We start from the raw sequence: 22,816 nt of genomic DNA, 5'->3' as shown, positions 1-22,816 counted from the left end.
GTGGTTGGGAAGTGAACTCACCACACAGCCATCCCTGTACTCAGCAAAGTTATTTATTCAGTGAAACTTGAATTCCACCTGTAACACAATACAAGGTTGTTGAGTCACTATCAGAACTAGAGAAGTTTCAGGTGTGGAAGCAAGGAGTCAACCTAGTTAGTCTTCAACGAAGTTTAGTGCATGTCGGTCCAAAGTTGTCTCCCTTATAATTGTGACTAGAATTTAATTTTTTTTTCTTCTTCCATCCCACTACATGTGTAATAATTTCTTAGCTCATTACATGGCCAGCATAGCTTTTATGTATATAGTATAGTATTCTATCATTTCTGCCACTTTTTTTTTCCTGATAATTTCTACTGTTAGCACAAGACCACATATTTAGGTAGAAGAAACGGTTTTATTACTTGTATTTGTCCAAATCAGTAATGGCAAAGCCAGAACATGCATATTAATAATGATGAACCACAAGTTTTTAGTGGCAAGCAGTGGACTTTAAAAAAATAATCTCCATGCATGTACAATGCATAAAAAAAGTTTGTCTATAATTCTTTACCTGAAACAAAATACCTGTATACAAGCTAAAAGGGTTTAACACTGATCAAGATTCATTTGAGAAAAATGCTACAAGCTAATGAAGCTCATTAAATAGAACAGCAGAAGTTTATAAGTGGAAAAGATTTTGTATTTTATTTCGGTTTAAGACATAAAAAATATATATATATATCACATCTATTGATGTCTAAGAAAGGTCATGTCCTTTCTCACAGTTCTTGTTCCAGTTCATTAATCAGTGAACTTACTAATTTGTCCATGGTGGGTTGCTCTCCTAATAAACCTGAAAAACATCAGATATGAACTAAATAGGATAATTCTTCATTATGAAAAACAGGTAGTTTCTGAAAGGAGATGAAGTTAGAAACCAACTAGAAAAGGAACGTCCCTTTTAAACTATTTTTTAAATTCTACTCTGTAATATGTTTGGCTGTGGATAATAACAGGATTAAATAAATTTTGGATTCAGCAACAAGTAAAAAGATTGTTAATCTGAGAAATTCCATGACCTCAATATAAGTTTTCATTTTATAATCACTATTTCACTTAATGATATCAGACAAACTAGAAAGATAAATCTCAGATAATAAAAGCTAAAAATGAACCTTGAATGTATCAGGTTGTTTACTATATATCAAGCAGCAGCAATCAGTTGTTGCACTTCATGGACTAAAGTATTATTAAAGCAAAGCCTTTTTTTAACCACAGCAGTACTTAACCATTTAATGTTTAAACCAGCCATATCCGACCAAAAATATTGTGTTTTATCTTCAGACTGGTCAGATATGGTCTTTCATAGCTACTTCACAATGTCATTTTAAAAATAAACAATTGCATCATTGAAATCTCAAAGCCATGAAATAATGCATGATTGATTTTAAATGGGTGAATACGTAAGCTTTACATTTGGCAGAATAATCTGAATGCTAAAGGATGTCAACACTGTAAATACATAAGAAATTCCAACAAAATGTGCCTAAATTGGCAAATTAAGAAAATTTACCTTCAATGAGTTCCTGTGGTGGCCTTCCCCCACCATGAGACAACAATTCCCGTCGATAACGCTCACCCATGGTTCTAAAGATGAAATTTAAAAAATGGAATAACTATTTAATGATGCCAATCTACATGACAATTTCTTTTTATAATTCTAGCCTAAAGACAAATAAATGTGAGAACATAAGATATTATCCTGGAGTATGATAATGAAATAAAATTTTAAATCATCCAGTGTTAAAATCATCATAAAAATAAATGTTTCTATTTTAAAAAAAATAAATTTAAATACAGTATTTTCTGCAAAGAATGTAGAAAGAAAAATAATAAAGGAGTCAAACTATAAAGAAACATTTTCATGTAATGTAAGGAATCTAAGAAAACTTTTTGAGAAGTAATATGAAAATGTGAAAACAACAATTTTCTCAGAACACTATAATCCTTACAGCCTGTCATTACAATCATTATGCAAGGTGAGATGTTAAAAGGGGCTTTAAAGGGTCTATCAGATTCGAGATGCATCTGCATGAGTTTAACAGAGAAGAATAATAAGTACCCTAGTTTGAAAAGAGTTTTAAGACTTACTGGCTAAAAGGATCTTCTTTGAAACATTTCTCCCAAATTCGAGAAGCAACAGCACGAGATAACAAATAAGAATAATAACGAGCCCCATAACCAACTAAATGGACAAAACGCAACTGCCAAGCCTGAAATAAAAGAAAAATCAAATATAAAACATTCTAAAGATCAAACTTGAAATAAATACACTTGTTATTAGTCCAACCCATGCCAGCATGGAAAATGTATGTTAAAGGATGACGGCAATGATGATGATTACCAATAAGAGGAATTCTTAATGAGATGCTTCCTGAATGAAAGTATTTCAAAACAGATAAAATAGTTACTTGAATTATTCTTTGTTCATCTTCAAAATAACTTGCTTCTATTATGTACATTATGCAATTGTCATAGACCAATGGTTAGCTAACCAGTATGTAGAGTTTGTACTGCAAGTATAATCTCTATTTGGGCTTTCACACCTGTGATTTCCAGTTATAATTGCAGCTTCAAGAAAAATGGTTACTGCCAAGCCAACTTACTTCTTGACACACTGCATGAAGATGAGGTTTTTAAGTGATCATTCAACAACTCATTAAAGAGTTAATGAAGAAGTGGCAGTTCTTCATCATTGCAAATGTGTGTAAGGCCCTAATGCCAAACTGTCCAGCCAACACTGTCAACCATATGACACCACAAGAAACAGTGGCCAGCATGAGCAGCACAGATGTTACCACTTATGCTACATCTACCATGTGCCCTCATAAAACTAGACTAGTCAAGCTCAACATTATGCGTTCATTTATAGTCTACCTTCACTTATAAGGGAAGTAATTGACTTGAGATTTTTTTCTATTTTGCTGGTTTATTTCCATTTAGCCTTGATACCAATATAAATTTGTGGAGGCGCAATGGCCCAGTGGTGAGGGCAGCGGACTCGCGGTTTCGATTCCCAGACCAGGCGTTGTGAGTGTTTATTGAGCAAAAACACCTAAAGCCCCACGAGGATCCGGCAGGGGATGGTTGCGAACCCTGCTGTACTCTTCCACCACAACTTTCCTGTTTCTGTTGTGCCTGTAATTCAAAGGGTCAGCCTTGTCACACTGTGTCACGCTGAATATCCCCGAGAACTACGTTAAGGGTACACGTGTTTATGGAGTGCTCAGCCACTTGCACATTAATTTCACGAGCAGGCTGTTCTGTTGATCGGATCAACTGGAACCCTCGACGTCGTAAGCGACGGAGTGCCAACAACAACAATATAAATTTATTCATACTGCACTCTTCTTAAAACTGACTGTAAGTATTTCTAATTTGCAATTAGTTAATTTGTATATGTCTCCAACTTATAGCTCACTTTCTCAGTCAAGTTGAAATTTAAATCTACCAACACCTTTCACTGAATCTAACCCATATTACAGACAATGGTCTATAAACAAAAACTCTGTAGATATTAGAAGACACAGTTTAAAAAATTATAATGTTGCAACAGAGGAATTTCATTACCTTTATGGCTCAATTTTCGTTGTTCGCAGTAAAAAAAGTTTTGTTTCCCATACAGAGATGTAAGTTGCTAAATACAATACTATAACTTTCCCTTAGAAAACTTGAACTGAAGTAATATGTTGTTGACAAACAGCAACTAAATTCAGTCAAGACACACTTATAACATTTTCTCATCTTATTTCTTTATTGTCCACAAGGGGCTAAACAGAGGGGACAAACAAGGACAGACAAAGGGATTAAGTCGATTACATCAACCCCAGTGCATAACTGGTACTTATTTAATCGACCCGGAAAGGATGAAAGGATAAGTCGACCTCGGCGGAATTTGAACTCAGAACGTAGTGGCAGACGAAATACCGCTAAGCATTTCGCCCGGTGTGCTAACGTTTCTGCCAGCTCGCCGCCTTTTCTCATCTGAAAGCCTTTTATAGGCCAGCAATTAAGTTAATTAGTATATGACACACCTTCACAGCTCTAAAGTTTCAGGGCTACATGACTATAAGACAAAATACTGCAACTTGGTACAGATTTAAATTAAAACAAATGATCATTTCAATATTTCTCTTTCAGTCCTACACTCATGTGTATAGAGCTCTTTTCTTCTCATTTAGCAGCCTTCTAAATAAATACATTTTCTTCAAGTTCATTACAGATTAAACAAAAAATTCCTGTAGGTTGTTGCTGAGATGGCAGGTGTATAATGACTAGACCAAGGAGAACAGCAGTGGCGATTTATGTAAATATTCAGTCTGTACGCTCACTGAATTATTACATATCAGTTTAAACATTCACACAAAATGGAATTTACTCTTAATACATTTAAGTCTTTAATATTCAAACCGTCCATATCAAGCCTAAATATTCTACCTGTTTTATGTTCAAACTGACCAGATCAGGTCTCTCACACCTACCTTACAATGTCATTCTAAAAATATACAATCACATCAACAAAATCTCAAAGCTACAAGATAATGAATGATTCAATCAAAATAATGTGAATAAATAAGTATTGGGTTTGACAGTAATTTGAAGGCTAAAGGATTAAACTGTCATCCAAGCATGGCTGTGTGATTGAGAAGCTTACTTCCCAACCATGAGGTCTTGGGTTCAGTCCCATTGCATGGCAACTTGGTAAGTGTCTTCTCTTTCTTTGGGCTAACCAAAGCCTTGTGAGTGGACTCGGTAAACAGAAATTGAAAGAAGCCCATATGTGTGTGTCTGTACCTCTGTCTAGAACAACATCATACAAGCAAATTTGTTCATTTCCAGTCTTTTGGAAAAAACCATCTCTCCCAGTGGGAAATATAACTTTGCTTGGAAATAGGTAAGGGTCAGCAGCAGGAAGGGCATCCAGCTGTAGAAAATCTGCCTCAACAAATTCTGTCTGACCCATGCTAACATAGAAAAGTGGACATCAAATGACAATGATTTTCTTAAAAACTGAAAATAAATTACATATTTACTCACAGTTCCTGGAACATGAGCAATTCCATAATATTTATTCTGAATAGCCCCCAAAATCTCAATTGTTGATGTTTCTGCTGGCAGTTTCCCATGGTATACTTGGTCAAGGATTGAGTAGAAAACTTGCAGTTGAAGATCCTATAAAAGAAAAACTTTAAAAATTATTGTTGTACAACAATAAAGATATAATTGTTTGGCTTATATAATTTCAGTTTATTATTATTATTATTATTATTATTATTATTATTATTGCAACAATATTTTTATTTGTATCGTTCAAAATAAGACTTACAGAAGCAGCAAACAACTTTTTAGCAGCACAAAGATTGTGAATAATTTCCATTTTCAGTGGTTCACCTGTCTTATAATGTCTGGCAAATGTTGATAAAACCTAAAGTAATTGAAAAATACAATAATAATTTCTTAATAATAAGCACTAATAACCCACAACAAATACAACTAAAACTATATTTACTGGCTCCAGTCAAGACAGATACTCATCATCATACTTTTACATCTGCTTATCCATGCTGGCATGGGTTAGAAGGGGCATTTCAGACTAGATCAGTTCTTATTTTGAGTTACTGTCCTGCTAAATGGGTCAAGAACCATATCTTGTTCATATGCTCCATTTTGGCATGTTTTCTATGGCTAAATACCCTTCCTTTCACCTCAGAGTTCATTGTGTGCATAATGTTGTGACAGCAGCATTACAGAGATTGCCATATTCTCACAAAGACTAAGGAGTGCTCTCTAACTTATGTTGCCACAAACAATTTTATTGAGTGGCTGTTTGGTTAAGAAGCTTGCTTCCCAACCATGTGATTTGGGGTTCAGTCCCAGCGTGGCATCTTAAGCGGATTAAAGAAGTGATGGAAACTGAAAGAAGCCATCATCATTTAATGTCCGCTTTCCATGCTGACATGGGTTGGACGGTTTGACATGGAGCTGACTAGCAGGGAGTTGTCCAGACTCCAACTGTCTGTTGTGGCATGGTTTCTACTGCTGGATGCCCTTCCTAATGCCAACCGCTTAACAGGGCGTGCCAGTTGTATATAAATGTGTGTGTGTAATTTTATATTCAGGTATACACCTTGTATGATGTTTAAAGCCCATTCACAGTATTCAGCTACCTGAAGTTATCAACAGTATGAAGGTATATATAAGTAGATTTACTTCAGGAATTCCTCCATGTCTGTAAAGTTTATAAAACATGGGAGAAAGAAAATGGAATTCATGAGACTTTATTATTCACTATGATTGTTTTAACACCACAACTGTTTGAATGGCATCTCACCTACAAGGCACTGATGCATGAGGGGTCAAAATAATTGTAGTGAATAATAAGGAGTCTCATAAGTGCCATTTCCTTTCTCTCATATTTTGTGTGTGTGCACATGTACTCTTGTCTAGACATCACATGATGATTATAAATTAGCATCATTGTCATACAAGTGAGGTTGTTTGTCTGGTTTTTCATGAAAAACATATCTAGCTATGGCAAAATATTATCTTGTTTCAAAGCAGCTGAGTGGTGGCCACAGGAAGGGCATCCAGCCATAGAAAATCCACTCAGCAAATTCCATCTGCAACCATGGAAAATCATCATCGTTTAACGTCCACTCTCCATACTGGCATGGGTTGGATGGTTTAACATGAAGCTGGCTAGCAGGGAGCTGCTGTATGTTGTGGCATGGTTTCTATGGCTGGATACCTTTTCCAACACCACTTAGCAGAGTGTGCTGGGTGCTTTCTACATGCCACCAGCACGGATGCATTTATGCAGCACCAGTACAGGTACGGTAATGCAGTACCAGCATGGGTGCTTAAGTGGCACCGACACCTGAAAGGACAAGCCTGTATGTGTGGAAGACAGCAATTTTACTTTTAGTTGGAAAAGTGGATGTTAAATGCTGATGAGGATGGTGACACCAGAATTAGAGATAGTGTCTTACTCCCAGAGTAAGATAAGCTCTCTAATATAACCATATAGTCACAAAACTTCTACCTAAAGAAATGCATGCAAATTTCCAAAATTCACATCTCCATCAAACCCATACCACTATGAAAAAACATACAGTAAAATAATAATAAAAATATGGGAAAAAGAGCAGGAGAAGGAGGAGCTTACCCTGGGATCAGATGCAAAATATTCCATAAGTACTGATGGAACTTCAGCAAAATCCGTAGAACATCGTGTTCCTAGAAAGGATAACAAAGATAATAGGTAATAAGAATCTCAATTCCAATTACAATAATTCAGTTAATTAAAACAATTGATACATCCCACACATTTGTCAGTCTTCTTTCAGTTTCATCTACCAAATCCACTCTCAAGTTTTGGTCAGCCAAGGCTTATAGTAGATGACACTTACCCTAGGTGCTACACAAAAGGACTGAATCCGATACCACATGGTTAGAAAGCAAGATTCTCAACCACACAGCTATTCCTGTACCTATATACCAGTTTAATTTGTCTGCCATTATTCTTGTTATTGTTAAGGTGATAAGCAAGCAGAATTGTTAGCATGCCGGGTGAAATGCTTAGTGGTATTTCATCTGCCATTACATTCTGAGTTCAAATTCCACAGGTCAACTTTGTCTTTCATCCTTTCAGGGTCAATAAATTAAGTGCCAATGCTTTAAAACTTCGAAAGCATTGCTACCGATGCAGCACAAATATCATGGAGAAATGTCAAAGCGCAAGAAGATGGTAAGAAGTAAAAGCTGTAGTGGAGCAATTGCCTCCTATTTTAAAGGTATGACTTGACAAATGATCAAAACCCAAATATGACAGGTATGGATTGCAGTGAATTATTGAATGGAATATGTAATTTTGATTTCATAATTTGATAGTTTTATCAAAAGTAAACAAAATGAGACTCAAAAAGAATCTTCCAAGGAAACAGAGTGAATGTTAGACTAGAAAGGCTAGAACAACCAGAAATCCCTTACAAACTGCAGAAATGAAAATCATTTTGAAAAGAGTTCGGAAAATTAGTTAAAATCAAATTATTCAGTGACTATCCTCCACCCCCAAATTTCAGGCCTTGTGCCTATAGTAGAAAAGATTATCATTATTATTGCTTTATTAAGTCTCAAAAGAACTTACCAGTGACATGTTGGTATTTTGTACGGCCAAGCATTGAATGCATAGCATGACCAAATTCATGGAATAAATTCTCCATCATACCAGGACTCAACAGAGATGGAACACTTGCTTGAGGTGGAGGGAAATTCAACTGCAAAACAACTATCGGCAGCTGGTATGTCCCGTCTTCTTTTAAACGACCACCTTGGATAGTAAAGTGACAGTCCTAAATTAAAATAATAAAAAACAATTATGACAGAATGTGACCAGAGTTTTGAAAACATACATCTGCATAAATTGAAGGGAAATAATCATCAAATGATTTCTAACCTAGTAACAAGACATTAAAATTTGGTTGGCAGTGTACAGGCGCCTATACCAGCACCATTACTAAACTAGAATTTATCTTATCAAGTCCGTAAGGATTAAAGACAATGTCATCCTCAGGTGACTTGAACTGAGGGCCTAAAGGCAGTGACCTAAATACTGGAGACATTTCATTCATCTCTCTCTAACAATTCTGCTAATCTACAGCCCTAATATGAAGAAAATTAGGAATACTGCAACATATTTTCCAAGTGTACATCCTCTTTTGATAGTAGAGTAAAACGAGTATTTCACTGAGAGCATAATGCTACTACAGTACTGCATTATTACTATCCTGTTTAATAACTCTAAGACTCATTAAATTGGGTTCAGTTAAACCATGGGGTGTGGCTATGTGGTAAGAAGCTTGCTTTTCAACCACATGGTCCCGAGTTCAGTTCTCCTGCATGGCACCTAGTGCAAGTGTCTTCTACTATAGCCTCAAGCCAACCAAAACCTTGTGAGTGGATTTGGTAGATGGAAACTGAAAGAAGCTCGTCATATATATGTCTATGTGTGTATGCGTCTGTGTTTGTTTACCACCACCACTCGACAAGCAGTGATGGTGTGTTTATGTCCTCATAACTTAGTGGTTCAGCAAAAGAGACCAATAGAATATATTCTGAGTAACAGAGTGAATCACTCCCCTCCAGCTTGGCAAGACCAGTAGACCATGGTTTCTGGGTTTTTATCTGTCATCAGTACTGGATACCTGCCTGCTAGAGATGGTAGTCAATTGTTCTTACTCAATATATAAACAGAGAAGCAGTAGACAGCTGCTGATCTCGTAATGAACAAAGTAGTTTGTTCTAAAATCTCTAAATGAGATATAAGTAGGAACAATACTTGATGGTAACATTTTTTTTCCCACTATAACATGGCTGTTCTATACAGAACTGTGTTACTACATTTTAACCCCCAGGAAAACGTCTTTTCCAGCTGGTAAAGATCCAGAAACCATGGTTTTGCCAAGCTTGAGGGGAGCAATTTGCTCCCTTATTCACAATATATCAGACACAGGTTGTGGGTCGTTAACCAACAGTGGCAAAATACACACACACACACACATGTATAAATATGCACACAGAATAAAGCCTTGATTTAATGGAATCCAAGTTAATGGATCAAATAATAATACATTTATGAATAACTTCTTTTGTTTTAAATCACTAACTGCATGCATGGAGTAAGTTTTGAGAGAGAGAGAGGACTTTTCCATAGAGCAGAATGGGTGCAAGATGTATGAAATACAAGCAAGAAAAAGAAACAATAGCAAAATACTCCTCAACCACACACACACAAAAGGAAAAGGAAAAATTATATATTCCTTATAACAATTTAACAGTCGTCTTGTATTGCACACTTGGCTATAAAGTTATCATAGTCATCAGCAATAATTGTATAGAAACAGAACCTACCTGAATTGGCTTTCCAATCCTTTCATAAAAATCACAGTAAATATACCCTAACACTCCTTCTGTTCCATGAACTACGGCCTAGAAAAAATAATGGATTATGGATTAGAAAACATGAATGAATGGTAATAAAATAGCAAGGCTCTGAACAATTGTTTTTTTTTTGGCTAAACAGAAATAGAATATATCCCTCTAAAAAGAGAGGGATATATTGAATAATGTAGCCCTTAAAATCCAATGATCAAGAGAAAGACAGAATGATCATGATTGGAACTCCTTTGATGATAGGTCTGCTTAGTCAGAGCTGACCTGAGACTCAACAATACAGAAGATCTGTGAAAGCAATGATAAATGAAATTTAGGGAAGGAATGAGAGAGAAGAGGTAGTGGTTGATAAGAATAATGTCAGGAATTTTTCAACCTAAAATTACACTGTATAACAATGAAAAAAAAACGAAATGAGAATAACCTTTTCTGGGGGTATTTTGTGTGTAGATCACGAATATAACATCTGTTTCTTTCTGTGACACTCCAGTTTCTCAAACATTACCATCTTACTTATGTTAAATACACTGATGGTTCCATAGGAATTGAGTGCAAATAGGATTGGGCTGAAACTGATAACTCTAAAAGTCATGAATAGATTTTGGTATAATTTTAATGGGATGTTCCTAAGGTATTTGTCAACCTAACCTATGAAAATTATAAAAGTACACTTAATATTTTTATAGTTATATGGGTCTAAATCCATGGCAAATCTGACAAGAAACAATACATCACCCAACCTGAACTCAATGATCTAGTTCATGATCTAACACTAAACAACAGAGTGAAGTCCTGGCCTCACGTCTGCAATAACGGAACCTGTTGGATAAAGATGCTCAAATTACAGTATTTAGGAAGCATTCTGAAGATCTACAGCAATTCTTCACTTTAGAAAACAACTTGACTTATTGTAATAATACCAGAGACCTATTCAATGCCCTTGAGCTGACCTATGAACCAAATGAGTGGAGGTTATTCATAGATGCATCTCTTTACAGTATAAAAGCGGTTCTGTTGCACATTGGGAACACCATGCCTTCAGTTCCATTTGTTCACTCAGTCATTTTAAGAGAGGCATACGAGAACCTCACTTTTATTCTAGACTGCATAAGTACAAGGAACATGAGTGACTAATTTGTGCGGATTTGAAAGTAGTAGCCCTTAATGGGCTACAAACTGGATACACCAAGTTTATATGCTTCCTTTGCAAGTGGGACAGTAGGGTCAGATCAGAACATTGTGTACACTTAGAATGGCCACCTCGGAAAACTACGACACCTGGATGCCATAATGTAAATAATGAGCCACTAGTTAAAGAGAAAACCATTTTCCCACCACTGCATATAAAACTAGGCCTAATGAACCATTTTACCAAAGTACTGCAACATAACAAGCCATGTTTCCATTACCTCAAGGCAATCTTCCCTAAAATAAGTGATGCCAAGATTAAAGAGAGCATATTTGTAGGCCCTCAGATTCATCAACTTATAACTGATGAGGACTTCAAAGTGACAATGGATGAAACTGAGCAAGTGGCCTGGCATGCATTCAAAGATGTATGCAAAGGACTTCCAGGAAAGTATCAAGTGGCCCAGTGAGGGAGTATAGTGGAGAGCCTAATCAAGTGCTACCAAGATCTTGAATGCAACACGTCACTGATGATACACTTTCTTCTTTCTCATCTGTCCTTCCCAGAGAATGCAGATGTGAGTGATGAACATGATGAGAGATTCCATCAAGATATAGCATCAATGGAGAACAGGTATAAGGGGAAAATGGAACTCAGCTATGCTGGCTGACTTCTGCTGGAACCTGAAGCGTGACCCACCTGAGACGTTTTACAAAGAAAAAATAAATACTAAAATGTAGGTTAATACATTATATAATGCTAACAAACATGCTGATTCGTTATATATTTATGAATTAATTACAATGGACATATTTAATCTGACTTTTAGAGCAAAATAAATTTATGGCATCATGAAAGTTTGTATAAATTGCATAGTTATTAAGTTGGTAATTTACAAGAAAATGTGACGTGATGGGAAATTTTTGTTATAAAATTCGAATTTAGCACAATCAACTTCATAAAATGTACATGAGAATTATGTTTTTTTTTCATAACCCTGAAATTTGTTGTACAGTACCTCAAGGCGATCTTCCCTAAAATAAGTGATGCCACAAATAAGTTGATCTATTCAATAACCATAGTGGTTAGTGGATATTATTTAACTGCCTTTCTATAATTTTGTCATATGGTGAAAATATTATTTAAAAAGAAAAAATTAGCATTCAAATTTTATTACACATCAGAAACATTCTTTTTGAAAAAGAGTTTTATTTGAATTGTCAAATGTAAATAAAAATTCACACTGTAACAGCTTTCTCATTCAAATTTCACACAAATATTCAATATTCATCAACAATACACCTGATGCCCCACCCCTTTCTTTAACAACTCCACTGTTCAGTTCCTGTACATATTCTATGTACTGTTTGTGCACTTTTGGATATTTTTTCCTGATAAGTTGTAGTCCACCTGAGCACTATATACAATAAGTTCTTTATTTAAGACAAAATCTAGAATAGACTAATGTCCCTAACACTTCTGCATTAAAGATATTTGCTCTATATGGATAAGAAATCAGCTGTTAAGTAACACTGTAAAAGTCACTACCACAAGGCCCTTTCAGCATTATAAACTAGAAAATATGAAAACTTACCAATTTACAGACATCATATGACCATACCTCCCCATGCTCCACTTCCACAGGCTGAAGATGGACATCATATAAACATTTGAATAAATTATTAAGTCCTTCCATACAGCATCCCAGTGAGAAGTAAGCAAAGAGTTCAGTGTTGTTTACATTACACCTGCAAAAATTACATAAATTAATCAGTTGTTTATCCTACTACACTGTCTTTTGCGGAGGGTCTTTTAAAAGTCATATTACAAATACACTATACTACATAAGTATTCACATACAGATAACTAAGAAAATTACCAACTATGGCTATTCTGAATATTTCATATGAAACATTCAATCATTATTTACTTAGTCAATATAATATGAAAGTGACCAACACTTTTGGCAATATACCGTGCTTGAGAAGACCTGTCAAGCCAAGTGAGATCGCAGTCATGGCTGGTGCCAGTGTTTCATAACTGGTACCCATGCCAGTGGTACATAAAAAACACCCACTACACTCCTGGAGTGGCTGGCATTAGGAAGGGCATCCAGCTGTAGAAACCATGCCAAATCAGAATGGAACCTGGTGCAGCTCCCCAGCTTGCCAGTTTTCAGTCAAACCGTCCAACCCATGCCAGCATGGAAAACAGACATATAATGATGATGATGATGACACCAACTGCCAAGCAAGTGATTTTCATATCAGTTGGAGTTCTCTACACATACTTTATTAGTTTTATTATGAGGTTTTCTAAATATGTTAGAATATTTCAACAAGCTTGCTGAAGATTTTGTGAATTAATAACAATAATGTTTAATCAACTCAATCAAATATGAAATATTTAGAATTGTATCAAATTTTAAAAGTTTTTTAGATTAACTAATGTGACACTGCACCTGTCAGATGAAGTGAAAATGATTAAAAGTAAACTGTTTCTTGGGCAACCAATTGTTGCATCATTGGGTATGGCGTCTCAGATGTTGTACTTTATATAAGAAAATCTTATGAAACTTTACAAAAACAAATGCAGCAATTACAAAGCATGTAACGTCCATAGACTCAGGAACAAGGAGTGCAAATGCACCTCCTAAAAGTTGGGATGAGAGCGATGAAAACGCTTTGAACATCTTGAGTTGGACCTGGGTTTGCACCCACTAAGCTAATTTTGTTCCCACACTTATGATAATGTCAATGTAATATGGAGTTTTAAGAAAAATTAGTAATTATGAGTACATTAATTACGAATTGTTGTTGTTGTTGGCACTCCGTCGCTTACGACATCGAGGGTTCCAGTTGATCCAATCAACGGAACAGCCTGCTCGTGAAATTAACGTGCAAGTGGTTGAGCACTCCACAGACACGTGTACCCTTAACGTAGTTCTCGGGGATATTCAGCGTGACACAATGTGACAAGGCTGACCCTTTGAATTACAGGCACAACAGAAACAGGAAGAAAGAGTGAGAGAAAGTTGTGGTGGAAGAGTACAGCAGAGTTCGCCACCATCCCCTGCCAGAGCCTTGTGGAGCTTTTAGGTGTTTTCGCTCAATAAACACTCGCAACGCCCGGTCTGGGAATCGAAACCGCAATCCCATGACCGCGAGTCCGCTGCCCTAACCACTGGGCCATTGCGCCTCCACGACATTAATTACTAATAGTTAATACAAAATTCAGAAAAATACAATGTAAGTGCTCTTTTAGTGAAAAATATACAATTTACTATGACATCATCATTTAACATCTGTTGTCCATGCTGGCATGGGCTGGATGGTTTGACCAGAGCTGGCAAACCAGAGAGCTGCACCAGACTCCAGTCTGTTTCGGCCTGGTTTTTTACAGTTGGATGCCCTTCCTAATGCCAACCACTTCACAGAATGTACTGGGTCTTTTACATTGCACTGCATGGGTGTTTTTACGCAGCACCACACAGGCACTTTTATGTGGCACCGCACATGCGTTTTAACATGGCACCTCATGGGCGCTTTTACATGGCACCTCACGGGCACATTTTATGTGACAATATATACAATTAATAAGTTCGAGCATCTGCTTTGATTATCAAAACGAAACCTTTTGATTAAAACGTAGTGAGTTTCAAAGCCGGCTAAAATAATAAAATAATTATTATTAATCATCAAACGAGCAGTAAACAATCTAAACATGATATATTACCTTTCTTGTCTACTAAGTGCTGTATAATAAGGTGGGTCCCAGGGTTTCACAGTACACTGAAAGAGAATAGAACATTCAGGATTTCCTAAACAAGTTCAATAAAATTATAATTACTTCCAATTAAAAAATATAACAATAATGGTTTCAAATTTTAGCACAAGGCCAGCAACTTTGGGGGAACGTCAGCAGATTACATCAACCCCAGTATCCAACTGGTACTTATTTTATCAACCCTGACAATGATGAAAGCCAAAGTTTACCTCAATGGAATTTGCACTCAGATCGCAAAGACAGATGAAATATCACTAAACATTTTCCCAGTGTGCTGACAATTCTACTGGCATGCTGTCTTAATAATAATAATAATAATAATAAACAATGATGATGAATAATAATGGTTTCAAATTTTGGCACAAGTCCAGCAAGTTCAGAGGTGGAGCTAAGTCGATTACATTTACCCCAGTGATGCTTATTTTATTTACTTCAAAAGGATGAAAAGCAAAGTTGACCTCGGCGGAACTTGAACTCAGTACATAAAGATGGACAAAATGCCGCTAAGCATTTTGCCTGGTGTGCTAATGGTTCATCTAGCTCGCCAACTAAATAATAATCATCATCATCGTCGTTTAATGTCTACTTTCCATGCTGGCATGGGTTGGATAGTTTGACTGAGGGTTGGCAAGCCGGAAGGCTGCACCAGGCTCCAATCTGATCTGGCAAAGTTTCTACAGCTGGATGCCCTTCCTAATGCCAACCACTCTGAGAGTGTAGTGAGTGCTTTTTACGTGCGACTGGCACGAGGGTCAGTCAAGCAGTACTGGCATTGACCATGCTTGAATGGTACTTTTTAAATGCCACTGGCACGGGAGCCAGTCAGGCGGCACTGGCAACAACCACACTCGAATGATGGTTTTTACGTGCCACCAGCATGAGACCAGTCAGCCGGTACTGGCATCGACCAGTGCCGGAAGACACAAAAATAAAGATGAAGGTAAATTTTAAGAGTATAAGAATGGTACCAGTAATTATGAATGGTAATGTGTAGAGAAGATAAAAGACAAAATAGTTGTTCATAGTGATGGTAATAAAACAGAAATATTTGCAGTGATGTTGAGACATTTCAGCTTATGACATCAACTTTTTGTAGTATGAGTTAAAGTACTTCTATATAGACATTCAACCCACTCAATGTAGTAACAAAATTTCCCTCCATAAATTCTCAATTCTTTTTAAAATGGAGATCTCTATTTTAAGTCCTAAATCTAAAGACAGCATGCTCAATAATCAAAATAGGAGGTCATGGCCACAACAACATCTGAATAATGAAATTTAAAACAAACCAACATACTATAATCTTATATCTACAGTGACTCCTAAAGAATCAATTGGCTCTCTCAATGTTCCAGCATCTCTTAAGCAAAGTTGACTGAAGCTACTTAACAATAACAATTTTCATTCATAAGCAAAAATAAAATTGTCCATTACTCAATTAAGAAAGTTGTCGTCATCATCATCACTCTATCAACATCAAGCTTAACCATCTTATGTTGATTAAATTCTTAAATCAAGTATTTAATACCTGAGTTAGGTAACCAAAGTCAACCGCTGCTTCAACAAAAACTACAATAACCTTTTTGCATTTAAAGCACTCATAACAGGCCTAAATATTCTACCTGTTTTATGTTCAAACCAGCTAGTTCAGGCCTTTCACACCTACTATACAATGTCATTCTAAAAATAAACGATCTTCAAAATCTCAAAGTCATAAGATAATGCATGATTAATTCAAAATTCATTTATCTAGTGATGCTGCTTACACAGATTCTCAGGACTCTCTACCACCACTCAGTTCTAATTGAATTGGGAGCTTGAGTCACAATGAATCTTTCATTAGCTGATTACACAACCATAGACACTGCCCCTATAGATGCATTGCAGTTACTCTCTTGATAGAGCTTGGTGTTCTAGGATTCCTCTGCTCAACATCAAAGTAAGATGCACTGTAGACTCAGTTGAGCTCTTCCATTGCCTGCAGACTTCATCACATCCCTGGCAGAGTGGTTGAATGAGTGTTATGCCTTGTCAGAGACAAACCCCTAACTATGCAGGGCATGACTGCCATTTTGTAAGATATTTTCAAAATATCCACATACCCGTACAATGTGAATAAATAAGAATTGCATTTAACAGAGAAATCTGAATGCTAAAAGGATAAAGCATGACACATTTTGCTTGATACTAACTAGGTTGCAAGATCACATCTCCAATCTCGCCCACTTCATTGCATTTCCAAACACACCATCAGATATTTGATCAACCAGGGTAATATACTTACTGACTGAGGATTAGACGAGTATTGCATTTTCAACTTTAATATAGCACTGTAATCTTCATCAGCTCTTGAAAAAATAATGGTAACATTAATTTAATGTCTCAAAATGTCCATTCCTACATTCAACAGATTTCTCTAAAATTAATCAGCTACTTCTCTTCCTCACTCACTCCTGATCATTCAATGTGATGGTCAAGCCAACAACAGAGCCCTTAGTCAGTCATATGATATGCTGAAAATAGCAGCCAAATATCTCTCAAATTACACTCTACTAAATTTAAAAAAAAAAAAAAGGGATGTGTACATTAAATAATATTCTGGCTAAGGAAAAATAAGATGGGATGGTCACAGATGGAATACTTTTGATTACATGGTTGTTCAATCAGGACTGATCTGAGACTAAACAACAACAATAACATTAATAGTTATAGGTTTTTTTCGTGTGGGAGTGAGGTAACAGGAACATATTAACTGTTCTAGTTTATGGCAAGCACCATAAATTACAACTTCTGAAACACATCTCATCCTAAAAATTCTAGATTCAGAATTGTTATCTGACAGAAATGGTTAGAGAGGACTGTAAATATGTCATTATTAAAGATACAAATATGTTATTTGTTTGTCAATTTAAAAAAAAAAAACTCTTTCAATATCACCTTCAACATCAACAAAAGTAACAATTTATAATTCATTTTCTCACGTAGCATGTAGTTGACACATTATGCATAAAGCAAATTATTACATAACTGTATGAACACTAAAAAAATATTAGTAAAAAATATAGAAAAATTATTATTTTAACAAACAATTAAGTACTAACTTTTTCGAAACTTCTTTGGCAAGAGTTTCCAGAAAGTTCATAACATTAACTGAAACAGATAAGCAAAAAGTATTTCTGAATAGAATAAACAAAAAATATAACTAAACAAAATCTCTGATTTACTGAACAGTGAAAACCCTATTTACAGACAATATATATACTGCCTTTAGGAAATGATACATTACTCTACATATTTCATTTTACTTGGTAAAAAAAAAAAAAATAATGATGATGATGATGTTCTAAAGTGCCTAGCACAAGAAATCATATGCAGATATCAAAATTTACAAAATTTATATCACCATGATAAAAACAAACTGAATCTGGTGCTGAGAAAAAATTAAAAGTCAAAATGCAGGATAACAATTCAACAAATACAAAAATTACACTAAAATTTAAATCCTTATAAGAACTTTTAGAAGCTGAAATAATAAAATGACAATCACCAGAAATAGGATTGATGTTTTTTGTTCCCCAGTATAAAGGAATCAACCCCAAAAAAAAAAAAAAAAAAAAAAATTGCCAAATCAACTGTACTATTTAAAACAAAGTTCTTATGAGGGCATTAAGAAAATCATTTATATATTTACATATAACTCAATATAGACATGATGCTCAAAAAGCCAATAATGAAAAGCTTTCTATTAAGTTACAGTACTGTCTGGCATACAAGCTGAATTTTCTAGTACAAAATTTACAGCCAAAAAGACAAAAAAAAAAGGTCAACTTATACACTAAAATGACTTCAGAGGATCAAAAGCTTCATGTAAAATGTAGCATGATTTGGAAAGATCGTAATGATGTTTGAATGTTTACACTATATGTTTACAACATATTTGTTGACTTGTATGCTGGAAAATACAGTATGAACAAAAGTAGATCTGAACATCAGTATATTTCATCCTCCCACATCTGTGAGTGACGGCTTTCCAATAACCTGAACTATTTGTCTTCTTCTTCCATCTTTCTGCATTTTCATACATTATAACATCAATGTTTCACTTGAAAACCACAGTTAACACTAACCTACATTCTTAACCCACTAACAACCACTGACTGAACAGTACTTCAAAGTTTGATAGCAGGAACTAAAAGAGTTGATGTTTTGAGATGACTTAGCAAGGTTATAATTTTTCAGATTTTTAACCTCGTCTATACATTTATACAATATTTCAATCTGTTTCACCTCTGATCATTTATCAGGTGTTTTATTCCTGACTCTGTATAATATTCCAGACTGGATTAAGAAATTTTAATGTAGTGTAAATGTAAATACTGTAGATATCCATTCAAAAGGTATAGTGGAATAGTCTGAAACATTACCACTTTTATAAGTAGAGTGAATTTTGCAAAATTTTCAACAAGTTTACAACTTATTGAAACAAGTATTTCATAGCTCATTAACTTCCATTAAAGTAACAAGTGAGATGTAAATGACATTGTTTTTCAGCTGTGCATATAAGAGAAATGTAAGTTTATGAAACAATGTGAATCCATAATTCTATTGTGTAATCTAAACTAACTATTGAACTGACAATGAAAAGATCCTAGCATTAGTTTCTATGTATGAGTCTTCCCATTGTTGGTTTCAAGGCATGAGTGTACCAGTTGTTTGACCAACAGAAATACCTATTCATTTTAAAGTTAGCCAGTACAGATAATTGGCCAATGGACTTGTACACATCAATCTAACTAATTTCCCTTACAAGACTAGACATTCACTAATAAGATAAGGAAGAAAACTTATTTTATACATAACAATGCTACACTCTCTGAGTGGTTGGCGTTAGGAAGGGCATCCAGCTGTAGAAACTCTGCCAAATTAGATTGGAGCCTGGTGTTGCCATCCGGTTTCACCAGTCCTCAGTCAAATCGTCCAACCCATGCTAGCATGGAAAACGGACGTTAAACGATGATGATGATGATGAATGATAAATACCTCCACATACTACAGATGTATATAGCTAGTACTTAGTTCTAGATCCATTAAAATATAGTAATCGAGAGGAGCAAGAATTCTGCATGAATAAGATGACAGTTTATTACATGTAACATACCCATAATGGTGTTTAGTCTCCACAAACAGATGAACTGAGATATATAAAATTAAGAACGGCTTGTCTAATGGCATAACAGAAAATCTTCAGCAGAAATGAACTCATAATCCATAAGTTGGTAGTGCAATACTTTATCCATTCAGCTATTTCATTTCTCCTTGCCAGTTTAGAACATATAAGAGCAATAAGGTATACTAATAACATTTTTTTAAATGTGCTTTTACCAGGATTGTCTGCTAAGGTTCCTCTTAGTGAACGGTGAGCATATGTTGGGAATCCAACGAGCTGAGCTAATGCATATCGAGCATTTATTAATGCATCCAGCAGTTCATTTTGGTGTTTGTTGTTTTGTAAAAAGATTTTGTAGGCAGCTTCTCGGACCTGTAACAAAAAAAGATTAAGATGGACATTTACTACAATTATAAACAGCAGTTATTTTCAATGTGTCATATGTCTAAATAACACAACTGCAACAATATATAAGAATTATTTTTTACTTTTTACTTGTTTCAGCCATTGCAGTACATCCATGCTGCAGCACAGCTTTGAATTGTTTTAGTCAAACAGATTGACCTCCAATATTTATTTTTAAAGTCTGGTACTTACTCTATCAGTTTTTTTTGTCAAAATTCCACATTGCAGAGACTTAAACCAATAATGGTTGTCGCACATGGCAGGGGGTGATAAACACAGACACAAAGACACACACACACATATAGATATGTTATACAGATACCAAACCTCTTATCCAGCAACCTTGGAATCAGAGGTGGTCCAGATTTCTGGATTTTCAGGATTTCTGGACACAGACTAAATATATATATCAAAAATATAAAATAAACAATGAAAAGTAAAGAACAAAATTGTATAACATATACAGATTAATACATTTCTAAAGCAGGGTCTGTTTGATCTGGTGTCGTGTGATGCATACGCCATGGACACCAAAACAAAGCGGCCACACAGCGAACTACTACAGCCAGTGAAATTCAAAGCTAACTATTTCCAGAAATAGCCGGATTTCTGGATTCTGGATTAGGGGTTCAGTACCTGTATAACAAGCTCCTGCACAGTTTTCGTCTACTAAATTCACTTACAAGGTATTGATTGGCCAGAGCTACAGTAGAAAACAATTACCTCAGGTGCTGTGCAGTAGGACTGAACCTAAAACCACATGGTCGCAAAATAAGCTTCTTAACTACATAGCCATAATGAAAAATAAATAGGTGACACGTTGAGTTTACAGCCTACTGTAGATACTGTTGGTGGAGGGGGGAATCAATTACATCAACCCTAGTATTTGACAGGTACTTATTTTATCAACCCTGAATGGATGAAAGGCAAAGATGACCTTAACAGAATTTGAGCTCAGAATGTAAAGATGAATGAAATGTCATTAACCCTTTAGCATAAATTTTACCTTCTCCATATCCAATTTGATATCAACCCATCTGATATATCTCATATACTAAAGAAAACTAGCATCTTCATAAAGGCCAAGCCAGTTTTGCACCATGGTGAAGCATAGACTACACCAGTCATATGTAAAAATATCAATATTAATATGACTAGATTCTCATACACAGATATCATCTATTAATAGTATTGTCATATATCAACAACACAGGTTCATTATTGTATCTTTATACTGTAATATTGTAATATATTGAATAAAACAATGTGATACATAGCCTTCATGCTGTAACACCTTCTAGTCAATAGATGCATGGATGAGAGTGAATGAGAAAATATAAATACAAATATAATAGAACTCTATTTGAAATGCCACCAGTTTAACCCTTTCGTTACCAACCCGGCTGAAACTGGCTCTGGTTCTGAGTACAAATGTCTTGTTTTTCTAAGTTTTCAATTAAAATCTTCCACCAAACCTTAGTCACAATTTATGTTCCTAACACTAGCTGAATGATAACTAAGTTATTTTACTAAATTCTCTGTTATATTTAAAATAATTGAAAGAAACACAGAGCATCTCAAAATAAATATAGTAACAAAAGGGTTAACTGAAATATCACAGTAACATCTATTTCTTTTCAGTTAAGTTGACTGGGACAACAAAAAAAAACATACTTTTCAAAAGGCACAAATTAATGCCTCTGAATGGGTTGAACTCTTAATATATGGTACAGTGGTCATCAACCACTAAACTGGCATGACCACACCTATTCTTTAACACAATGTAAGAACATTACAATGGTTTTTCAACCTATGAGAAATAGCAGTCGACTCTCCTACTAATCAATCCCTATTGTCTTAGAAGAAAAAGAAGAATGCATTGGAAAATGGAATCCTAACAAAGCAGGATGGTCAACAGCTTGAACATTTTAGATCACAGGTCTGCTCTGCTGAATCAGCCCATTGTGTGTGCGTGTGTGTGTATTTGTGTTTCCTTGCTTTGATATTATATGTAAATGAATTGTAAATAAGTGTTACTGTCATGCAAGCAATGTCATTCACTTCCAAAAGAATGTCTAACCATGGCAAAATATTATCTCACTTGGAAACATAAAGGCATGCAACTGTAAAAATCTGCCTCAATAAACTCCAGCACGGAAAAGTGAATGTTAAAACAATGATGAGGATGATGTGAGATATATATATGAGAGAGTGAGAGAGAGAGAGAAATACTAAAGAGAGATAAAGGATAAGTTATCAAAATATATTCAATTTTAAAATCATATGCACTAGATTATGTGCTAAAAATATGTATGTATGTATATATATATATATAT

At 35.2% G+C, this 22,816-nt stretch overlaps 1 protein-coding gene across 3 annotated transcripts in view; it reads right to left on the bottom strand.

Moving 5' to 3' along the window:
- Positions 1-660: 660 nt before the first annotated feature.
- LOC106879897 (mitochondrial intermediate peptidase) overlaps positions 661-22,816 on the bottom strand; it is a 46,955-nt gene continuing 24,799 nt past the window's right edge. For all 3 annotated transcript variants that reach the window (XM_014929645.2, XM_014929642.2, XM_052966432.1), the window contains exons 8-20: positions 20,291-20,447; positions 18,010-18,058; positions 17,193-17,256; positions 14,858-14,913; positions 12,717-12,870; positions 9,952-10,029; positions 8,189-8,393; positions 7,208-7,278; positions 5,369-5,467; positions 5,080-5,214; positions 2,134-2,255; positions 1,556-1,629; positions 661-835 (exon numbers count right to left, since the gene is read on the bottom strand). In XM_014929645.2, coding sequence (XP_014785131.1) covers positions 762-835; positions 1,556-1,629; positions 2,134-2,255; positions 5,080-5,214; positions 5,369-5,467; positions 7,208-7,278; positions 8,189-8,393; positions 9,952-10,029; positions 12,717-12,870; positions 14,858-14,913; positions 17,193-17,256; positions 18,010-18,058; positions 20,291-20,447 — 1,338 coding nt within the window. In that variant the 3' untranslated portion in view covers positions 661-761. The remainder of the gene's footprint in view (positions 836-1,555; positions 1,630-2,133; positions 2,256-5,079; positions 5,215-5,368; positions 5,468-7,207; positions 7,279-8,188; positions 8,394-9,951; positions 10,030-12,716; positions 12,871-14,857; positions 14,914-17,192; positions 17,257-18,009; positions 18,059-20,290; positions 20,448-22,816) is intronic.

The sequence above is a fragment of the Octopus bimaculoides genome, chromosome 3, assembly GCF_001194135.2.
Source record: "Octopus bimaculoides isolate UCB-OBI-ISO-001 chromosome 3, ASM119413v2, whole genome shotgun sequence".
Lineage (NCBI taxonomy): Eukaryota > Metazoa > Mollusca > Cephalopoda > Octopoda > Octopodidae > Octopus > Octopus bimaculoides.
The sequence above is the reverse complement of the archived record's forward strand: the minus strand, read 5'-3'. Positions and strand labels throughout refer to the sequence as shown.